Source organism: Centruroides sculpturatus, unplaced genomic scaffold (genome assembly GCF_000671375.1).
Source record: "Centruroides sculpturatus isolate CEXI.00-Female unplaced genomic scaffold, Cexi_2.0 scaffold664, whole genome shotgun sequence".
In the NCBI taxonomy this organism is placed as follows: Eukaryota; Metazoa; Arthropoda; class Arachnida; order Scorpiones; family Buthidae; genus Centruroides; species Centruroides sculpturatus.
This window is the reverse complement of record NW_019384885.1, coordinates 89,794-100,986: the sequence shown is the minus strand read 5'-3', so window position 1 is coordinate 100,986 and position 11,193 is coordinate 89,794. Positions and strand designations below refer to the sequence as shown.

General features: G+C 34.5%; 1 protein-coding gene across 1 annotated transcript in view; it reads left to right on the top strand.

Moving 5' to 3' along the window:
• The first annotated feature begins 7,491 nt into the window (after positions 1-7,491).
• The window catches only part of LOC111631108 (integrator complex subunit 8-like), an 80,113-nt gene continuing 76,411 nt past the window's right edge, over positions 7,492-11,193 (top strand). The window contains exons 1-2 of the mRNA XM_023375306.1: positions 7,492-7,975; positions 10,449-10,601. Coding sequence (XP_023231074.1) covers positions 7,855-7,975; positions 10,449-10,601 — 274 coding nt within the window. The 5' untranslated portion in view covers positions 7,492-7,854. The remainder of the gene's footprint in view (positions 7,976-10,448; positions 10,602-11,193) is intronic.

Sequence of the window (11,193 nt, the reverse complement as noted above, 5' to 3'; positions counted from 1 at the left end):
TTCCATTTCGATATTTAATTTCATCGCCAATATGGTTTAAAATATGAACAAATCCATATTTAGAAAATTTATACCGAATTCGAAATTCGTCTTCGGAATAGATTTTTAAGGATTTCGACATCTTATTACTATCGAAATGAATAATTTTAAATATTTTATTATTAATATTACATTTTTTTATATCTATAAACAGATTTCTGTAATTATTAAAATTGTCTCGTTTGTTTAACAGTAAAATGACTCCGAAATGCATTAACGTTTTATAACCGACACGATACTCGAATTGTAAATAAATGCATCTGATTTAAATTAATTAAAGTTTTAAGTCTTTACCCATTTGAATATCGAAATCGGAACATTTAAAACAAATTTAAAGTATTTAATTTTATTGTTTTGCTCCAAGCAATTAATTAATGAATAATTTTGTCGATTCGTATCGTTTACAGCATTTATCAAAGGAACGATATCTGTTTGTATCTAAACTTTTCTACGAACAAAGCTACCACTCCAATTGAAAAGACCTCTAAACGTGCTATCGAGGGAGTTTAGAAAGTAGGTCAAATAACTTGTTTCTAATCGCTGTCTGCATTGTCGCAGGCGAGAAACGCCGTCTCTGCAATGAAATTTTTCTGAACAGCGGTNGGAATAAATATATCAAATATTTTAATGGAGTTTTTTTAACTCCTGTCAACTGTACAGAACTATCGTAACAACATACCAGTAAATTCTTATCCGTTGGGTTAAGTTATAAATCTATTCATGATTCACATAATCGGGCGAGGGCGGCCAAATATCTAGCGGACAGGCAGCTAACAGTCCAGAACCGGTCCCGGATAGAATTGGAAGCGTTATATGTGTAGCATCAACCCAAGGTCATAGGCTTCCACCAGCTAAACCGGGTGAAGTTGGTGCTCTGTAAAGCGCATGCGCAAATCTGGCTTTTTGGAATCTGACAATACAGAGATTCCACTCCGCCACTAATATTCGAATATACAATAGCAATCTTATTTTTTTTTCACGTGTAGTATAGAAATTTGTAATAAGATACATATTGCGGTTATAATAAAATATTGTGCGATTATTTTCATATAATTAAAATTAATATGTATTTATTTTTTATAAAATACAAGGGAAGCGGCGCTTCCACCGCTTCTAATGACGGCACGCCATTGTGTTACGGGAATGGTTAGGGTAGTGAGGGCGTATATGAGGGAGACCAATGGTTATCATGCAGTGCTTGCATGCGATGTTGGTGGTGATAAGAGTTAAATCGATGGCGGTCCCTGGACCGTTCTCATTTAAGTGCGTGAGTTGCCCATCATTGAGCAGATATAAGTGGGAGTGGTCGATGAGGTCGGCTAAAATACTGTACTTACGGAAAGCGTTTCTGAACTATGATGCAGTGACGTGTAGCGATAGCTGTTCGTGACGTCATTTTCGCTACACTCTTGCTGCATAAAGAAAGGCAACCTTAGCGAGGAAAGAAAATTTTGGAATTTCACTATTTTTGTTAGTTTGTTGAGAATTTTTAAACTCTTAGGTCCGATTGCAGAGACAGCGTTTACGTTAAACGACGTTTATCAACAGAACGGCCTACAGACGTTTGCTGGCTGAACCGCGGTTTAAAATGCGTTGCAAAGACGACGATCGTCTATTTCTGACCATTTTCTAAACGAACTTCGGCAAAACATTGGCTCTTACTTATTTCACTATTATTCCCCTGTTTTAGGAGTCATTCGGCCAATCGGGTTATTTGTTTGTGACGTCAGAAATAGTCGCCAGCTATATTCCGAAAGCTTCCAGAAATAAAATCTTAAAAACAATTGTTCGGCAATTAATTAAAATGACAATTCTGTTCCATTTCGATATTTAATTTCGTCGCCAATATGGTTTAAAATATGAACAAATCCATATTTAGAAAATTTATACCGAAATCGAAATTCGTCTTCGGAATAGATTTTTAAGGATTTCGACATCTTATTACTATCGAAATGAATAATTTTAAATATTTTATTATTAATATTACATTTTTTTATATCTATAAACAGATTTCTGTAATTATTAAAATTGTCTCGTTTGTTTAACAGTAAAATGACTCCGAAATGCATTAACGTTTTATAACCGACACGATACTCGAATTGTAAATAAATGCATCTGATTTAAATTAATTAAAGTTTTAAGTCTTTACCCATTTGAATATCGAAATCGGAACATTTAAAACAAATTTAAAGTATTTAATTTTATTGTTTTGCTCCAAGCAATTAATTAATGAATAATTTTGTCGATTCGTATCGTTTACAGCATTTATCAAAGGAACGATATCTGTTTGTATCTAAACTTTTCTACGAACAAAGCTACCACTCCAATTGAAAAGACCTCTAAACGTGCTATCGAGGGAGTTTAGAAAGTAGGTCAAATAACTTGTTTCTAATCGCTGTCTGCATTGTCGCAGGCGAGAAACGCCGTCTCTGCAATGAAATTTTTCTGAACAGCGGTCTACCCGATCTGTAAACCCGCCGTCGGCCTCTAAACGTTGTCTCTGCAATCGGCCCTTAATCTTTGAAAGTAAATACAGTATATCTATCGTTTTTACTATTATTAAACATAATTATGTTAATAATTATATCGATAAAAATTGTACGGAAGTAAAAGCGTTCCTAGAACCATTTGATATTTTGTTGTAGTCTTTACACTTGGTTGTGTAGAAATTACAGAATATGATTACGGATAAAATATATTTTTTACAAAAATATTTTAAAATACTAAGAATAGTTTAGCGTGTATAAAAATTGTATCTGCACGATGAAATGACGACTACAAATAATAAGCTGGCCCATAACAGGATGGGTAACACTTTTAAGATAACTTGAGATGTAAAAAAAATATTGTTTATTATTAATTAATATAACTTTTTTAAAATTTGCATATTTACGTAAAATGCATAGAAATGCAAAATATAAAAATGTTTTATATACAGTATAGTATAAATTTATTGTAGTGTTATTTATTTGTATAATAACTTTTATGTAAGAAATGTTAATACAGTAGAGCGTCGTTTATCCGAATCAATTGGGGACTGGGGTGGTTCGGATAACGAATCATGTACGAAAAAATATATTAATTTATCCCATGTTGAAATTTCTCTCCGTTGCGTGTCGCTTCGCGTTGAATTTTCGTCGATGTTAAGCCTAACGAAGACTATTGTATCGTTAAAAATTATTTTTTTATTTTGTACAAACAAAATAAATTTATTGAAAAATATAAAAACAATAAAAAATTATACTTCAGATGTTAATTTAGTATCAAAAACGTAAAATATTTGAGTAGCCCGAGAAATAGCCGAAGATTGCAGCGCCACAGCACTAGCGAAAATTTAAATTTGCCGACTGGAATGATTTCGGATAACCAGCTTTCGGATAAACGACGCTCTACTGTACTGTATTAAGTATAAATATGTAATCAGCTATAAAATATCAATCTGTACGCGTAAAATAGTAATTATCAATTGCAGCCTGCGTGCTGTCATGTAAAAATTTTTTAATGTCTTTAATAAACTTTAATTAAAAAGTATGATGTATTGTTTCCACGGCATATAAATTCCCATAAATTGTACGTCATCAGTAAGGAAAAGTAAAAAGTATAAAGGGTATGAAATTAAAACAAAAAATTCCATAAAAATTCCATAGTTTCAGCAGCTGTAACGGTTCCGCGGAGGAACCTCTACCGAAAATTGCCATCGTCGGTCATAGACACACCAACAGGCGGAAAATGGGCAGGTGAATATTTAAGAATTAAAACATTCCTCGACCATGAATGCGCCGTATGTTTCTCCTCTTCACTATATACTATATTTCACTCCTAAGATTTCTTCGGGTGTTAATGTACAATTTGTTACGAAACCTCATTTTCGCACTAGTTAAACGAAAATACAATTGCTCGATCGTTATGTCTGAACATGGTAGACCAAAGAGCAATAATGATAGACAAGACGTGTTTTCAAACAAAAAAGAGTTTTCAAAAAATTTTTTAACAGCATTTGCTGTTTTCAGTCCTTTTACTCCAAAAAGGATCATGTCGCGGCCCAAAAATTAGTTTGTTGGACGGATACAGTACATCTGACATAGTTGATGAAATAATGATCATCAACGTAACATTTTTCTTTTATGGTTGCAATTTCAATTCATCCGTCCGATTTGAAATTCTGCAGATAGCATCATGTACACTTAATTATTTAGCAGAGACAAGATAGCCAGATAAACTTAGCTTTGTGCTGTATCCTAATGAATTTTACAAATTTTTAAAAAATCAATCTGGCCGTTGTTGCCCAGTTTTCCTCTTTTTCATCTCAATCGATTCCCACACGACATAAAACTATTTTTATAATGTATAAATGTAGCTTGGAGTATTCCAACCTTAATTAATTAATTGGCGTGATCGTCGGAGGTTGGCTCCGCCGTCCGAACCGAAATTCACAATAATTGTTTTTCAAAATTAACCACCGAAATCTCGCGGAAAACAACTTCGAGTTTTGTTTGCCGCCAACCGGAGTATCCGGTTTCGGGGGATCGAGCGCGTTCGAAACGTCCGGGCAAACCATTGTCGGGCCGCGTTCGAAATTCGCGCCGACGGGACGAATTTTTAAATTTTAATGAAAGACAACGGGCGTTGTGTAAGTGTTTACTTGGCAGAAGGGAAAGGGAAGAATGAGGGTGAGGCAATTCAAAGAAGAAAGGAAGTTAAAGGATTCCTCGGAGTGGTGCACGTAAGGTTACTACTACTATTATATTTAATGTTGGTGTGCAGTTTTAAGGAGGATGCACACATACGGCGCGGCAGCGAAAAGCGGCAGAATGACGTCACTTTTTTCGCCGCAGAAGTCAATTCTATGCCACTTTTCTCGTGCCGCAAAAGTTGGTTGAATTCTATCTATTGCCGCGGCCGCCGCCAAGACGCGTTTCTATCAGCCAATAACAGTTCGTCTGGTAGTCACGTGAGAAAATAGAATCACGTGGTGTTTTAACGGGAAGTTCAACGCAGTTAATTGACAGAACAAAGAGGAAAGGATAATAAATTTAACACAAATTCTATACAAATAATCATATATAATTTAATTCAAACGAATCTTACTCAAAACAGTACTCTTTAACGAGAGATCGTAATCGAGAAATAAGCGTATTTTGTACTGTACACCAGTTTTTTTTCGATCCAAGAAAATATCTCTGATTCAAAACCTTCGTTCGAATCTTCGACAAAATCTTCTAGCTAAATAAAGCAAGCCGTACAAAACAAAATTTGTAAACACGTGGATAGCGGCAGTGTCGGTATCGTTCGCCGTCTTGAATACTAAACGCATGCACCGAAATGTAAGCGGATTGCTGACGCGCAGCCAAGATGCGTTTGCCACATCGCATTTCGTTGCCGCGCCGCATGTGTGTAAGGCCGCAGGTCTAAAAGAAAACTCGAACTGTAGGCCTCTTAGCAAGCCCATAATAGGTTCGGCTAGGTCCACAATTGGGCGGCCGGGTGGTGAGGGACGGGGGTCAACATATCCGGTCGAATCAGCCCCAAAAAATTCCTAGGGATTTTTTGGACCCGTCCGTATTCGAACCTAGGCCCCCCAGAGCGGTAGGTTGCCACCTTAGCCGTTCGGCCATCCAAAATTAATAGAGAGGTTGTGGCCGAGATTTTCTTTTCTAAAACGTGAACGTCAAACGTTGAGCGCCGCCATATTGTAAGCCTAGAAGTTGGACAATGACGTTTGGAACATCGAGCATAATTCTAATGACGTTTCAAACGCCATTGTCAAACTTCTAGGCTTACAAGATGGCGGCGTTCAGCGTTCGACATTCACGTTATAGAGATGAAAACTTCGCATCAGCCTCTCTAGTAATAACTTAGTTAACAACGATTGTGTCCGGTAGCGTTACTTTGCCATTTTACTCGGTCGCCAGTCGAACGATAATACGTACAGAAATACCGCGTCGTTTTCAGAGCACAAAAGGGAGTACGACTGATCCGTGTTTTCAGTGGTGATATTCGAAATATTTAACAAAGGGTTCTCTAACAGAAAATTTTTCCTTAACAATTTTTTTTTTTCGCTCAAATGGTGCATTAGCAACATTAGCGCAAAAACTGACCTTAAGATACCCATATAAATAAAAAAGATGCGTTTGCAAAATTAAGTCAGTTAAAATTTAACGTTGTTTATGCCAGAACAATATTTTTTTGGTAAATAATAAAAAAGTGTTCAAAATGGTTTATTTTGTACATATTTTAATATTTTTCATTCAAAATATTTTATAACCCTTTCCAGTCAGATGGGTCCAAATGGACCTTTTACAATTACATTATATTTAAAGTCATCCACAAATGCCTATTGTGTCCATAAGGCACCATTATATTTTAGCATGTCTTCTCACCACTAGAGTGCAGCACAGATTCAATTGCATTAACGAGTAGAGTTTTATTCTTTATTTACGGGTGAATGTTTGATGTAATTGAAAGTGCCACTTTGTACTTGTATTTAACATTAATTTTGAAATAAGCTAATTGAGCTTTTGTTTTATAAAAATTATATATTGTTTATATGGATGAGAGGAATCAAGAACAACATGTTAGCATGCATACAGTGTATTGGTTTCTGTTCTATGAGGTTAGAAATACTTAGGTCCATTTGGACCCAGTCGGATAATATGACACAGAGCATTATTGAATTATGTAAAATTACATGAATAAATATTCTTTGTATATTTATTAATAATTTCATTTCTGATGTCTATATTATTAGAAACAGATATTGTTGATGTATTGCCAGTGGCGTAGCGTGGGTGTCAGCCGCCGGGGACGGAGGAAAATTTCGCCCCCCCTTATTTAGGTATCTCAATTTAAAAGACTAAAATTCAGTTTCGTCACAGAATAAGTAATGAAAAATTCCTTGCTAATGTTGCCACCTTTTTAAAGTTTTGTTCAATATTTGCAATGAACGATAGTTTTACTGAAACGTAACATGTTCGATACTCGTTTAATTCTTTAGTACTTTTTAGTACTAAAACAAGTATTAAACGAGTATCGAACTTGTTACGTTTAGATAACTAGATCTGGCAACACTAGATATTTATTGAGCTCGCACCGTTACTACCAATTTTTAATTGACTTTGATGCATGAATGGCAGCATTATCCTGTTGGAATTGCCAATTTTCTCTCCCAATAAGTGATCCAAAAGTTATTAAATTTTGATACAACAGTTCTTGATACGATGGAAACAGGGGCCTTAAAACTGAAAACAAAAGCCGTAGTCGCTAAGTCTAAGTTTAAAAAATTAATCGCCTCGCCTGCGAATGACTCGTTTTGATTTAGAGAAACTTGATGCAGATATGTCCATATATATATATATTACTAACTTATTTCATTAGTAAAAGTGCATAGTTGCAAAATAATTCATTTTTATTGTTTGGGCTACAAACAGTTCAAATCCGCTACTTTTTAACCTTCAGATCTGGCAACGCTACACATGTGTAGACATGTGCGACTAACGATGGCGAAAGTCTTCGTCATCGTATGTACTTCCGTCTATCATCACCAGGGAGCGCCACTGCTTAATCTGCTAGACTGTCAGGCCGATATAGCAGTGTAACTTCTACCCTCCCGTAACCCGAAAAGGAGGTAGACGAAGGCAATCTGGGCAAAGAAAAGGGAAGAAAGAATTGTCCGAGTCTGACTAAAGAAGGCGACCGTTGCACGTAGTTGAGTTTGGTCGTTGATAAAGTCGAACGCCAAGGGCAGAAGTGCAACAAAGAGCACATTTCGCCGCAGGAGTTAATTCGGCCCGCCGACGACCACCCGATCGGGACCGGATGAAGATGAACCGGTCGAATCCGGCGTCGTCCAGACCTTCGACTCCGGCCAAAATATTGTGGTTCGAATTTCTGCTGGAACCTTCGCTGCTAGAAAAGCATCTGGCTCTTCCCAATCCGGGTAAGAATTTCATTTACCACGGGTCCGAAGCACGATGCTAAAATCTTAGTTCTAAATTATGCCACTACGGCGAAGAGCGCCAATCGCGGGAACTGGAGTTGTTGGTATCGATACACGTGGTAGTCTTCTCTTGTTCAGTATTGGTTAATAATGGAATGCAGTATATGCTTATCATTTGTTTATCATACTGTCAACTCGTTACATTTTAAATAAAATCGAATGTAGTTCATGTGGTTTAAAATACACCGGTACAATATTTGTGTTTTCTATTCATAATTATAAATTAAAAATCTTTGTTCAAAATTATTGGTTAAAAGTGAAAATAAAATACAGTAGAGTCTCGAAAACTCGGCCTAATGTGGACCAAAGAGTGGCTGAGTTTGTGAAAATGCTGGGTTATCGGGAATGGGGTTAAAAAAAATGAGTATGAGTGTTTCCTCAGAAAATACTGTACTGTACTTGTATGTATTGTTTACTTGAGAATACAACAGAGAATAAACTGCCCAAATACCCTTAAACAAAGGAAAAGTACGTCCTTTATGAAGGCATAGAGCCTTTACTACATGAAAATGAAAATTAATGAATACACTGTGTACAGTAATTTACCTGATAAGACAGACCTCAGAAAAACACTTTACGAGAGCTTTTATACTTTTATAAAGCTGTCTATAATGAAAATTAATTTAACTAAGGATTTTTTTGCTCTGCCAGGGTGTGGCCGAGTTATCCGGACTGCCGGGTTATTGAGTGCCAAGTTTTCGAGACTCTACTATAATAAATTTATGAATAGACACCTTGCTTAAAAATGAATTATTCTATAAAAATTTAATATTGTAAGATTATCAGATGGAATTACGAATAAAATAAAACATAGGACGACTTAAAATTTGATACTTTCACTGAGAGAAGTGCTATTATTATTAGTAATTGAATGTTCTGTAATATGCATAAGTATATAGCTTAAAAAACTTATTGTTTGAATTAATTATAAATTCATTGCTCACATGACATACGTAACCGTAATATTGTCTGGATAACATTATTTTGGAAAGGAGACTTATGATAGTTATTGAGAAAAAACAGAGTTTGAGACTAAAACCTCTCACTCACAGCCAATTATAGGTGGAAGGGATGTAAAGTTTGCAAAGGAGAACTACTCTGAATTTTTTTTCTTAATCAGCACAACTTTAAAATTAACTACATATTTGAAATAAGAAGACAATCTCTAAAATCAGTATGTCTGGTCACTTTAGCTATTTAGAAGTACTTTAAGCATTGAGGAAAGCCTAACATAAAGGCTAAAAACATATATACATATACTCTAAATAAATTTTGGTCATTTATGGAGTACAGGTAGCCCTCAGTTTACACTGATTCACAATAATGCCATTTTGCTGTGTAATTCCCTGATTTTCCCTATGCTAGATTTGACTAGATTTTGTCCAGATTTGACCAATCCTAGTGAGACACGAGTCCACTACAACACCATGTGTCATGGCAGAATCATGGCTCATTCGAATTGGAATTACTTAGATAAGCAATAACACTTTTTAAATAATGGGTTTGTTAAATAGTTACTTCTGATTGGATAATAGAATGGTGTGTGTGGTCACTATGGAAAGTTTTTTTAAAAAAAATTTGTTATAGAAGTGACACAATATGGCTATCATTTTTAAAGTTTAAATTTAATGAAGTTTAAAATATGCCATTGGCCAAAATATTTAAAAATGCAATCTACGGGAAATTTCCTTGTTAAGCATGAACATCACATGGTCCAATGTCACTGCAACGTAAGTGTGATCACTGATCCAAAACTGATAAAAAATGTATTTTATAGCTAATATTAGCATTGTCACTTTATCTTCTTGTAAACCTGGGCCATGCCAGTTCTGAATTCTAGATGTCCACAATACCTGTCACAGATGCTGTTTTTAAATTTCCTCTGGATCAGTTTGTCTGTTGCAGAGCTGTCGAGGGTCGGAGTCTGTACTTTGACATTACACTCACGATGAAGCTTTATTGTAGAGTGCTACTCTGCTCTGTGACAAATTGTACCTCAGAATATAATTACAACTGCCAGCTTCTTCTGGTATATTAATTTTCTATTAACCATAACCTGAGAGCACTTGTATGCAACTTGTACATCTTAGAAGATGAAATGAAATTTTTTGGTGTTTTGAATCTTGGAGTGGAATGAATGTTTGAAAGTTTTCTTACTTTTCTGTCTTTTTGCATTAATATTGATTGTTTGTTTGTTTTTTTATTTTTTTTAAAATATATATTAAGTATATTTATTTATCTTGTAAGTAATAAAGTAAGAAAATATTTATATGAAATATATCTATACATTTATAATGTTTTATATGAATCATTAGTTACAATACTTTAAAGAATAGTATGATAATTTCTGTTACTACTAACGATTATAATAATTAATAGCAATTTTTTAAAGTGTTAAATTTTATTTTGACAGATCCACCTGTTACGGAATTAATTATTCAATTCCTGACAAATGTTTCGAGTTCTTCGTCACTGGAACAGAATTCGAATACTGCAAATGTAAATCTTTCTACCAGTAATACTGGTGGGGCATCAACTCAAGATCCTGAAAATATCACTTCTAAATGTAAGAATAAAAATATAAATTTTAGTAGTGAATTTATATGACTCATTTAATTATTATGCCTTTTTGTCCTTTTTTTTATATTTTTTTTATAACTCTATTTAAAATTTATTTTGTATTACTAGTACATTCTATATATTAACAGGACTTATTATACTGGAATTATGGATGCAGATATTTAGTCTTACAGTTCAAAAATAATGTTCTTTATTTAGTTCACCTGAACACATACACTTTAAACATGTGTTTCGGACTTGCTCGTCCCTCTTCAGCAGGCCTTCCAACGACACTTTCTATAATTAACAACAATCAACAATAAAAACATTTTCGGTACAATTATCACTAAAACTAGTTAAGAACACAGACATTTCCCGACAATAAATATTTAAAAATTCTTACAATTTCTGTATTGCCTATCTTCACTATCCTTCCACCTACACTTACTATCCACAGCAACCATACGATTTGACACATTCCTAATTTTTTTTCAATAAAAATCAATTTAAAACAATAAATTTAATCATTATCTAAAATATTATATCAAATCACTCACTTCTTTTGGTTCGTTTGTATCTGCTTACTTTTGTTTCTAATA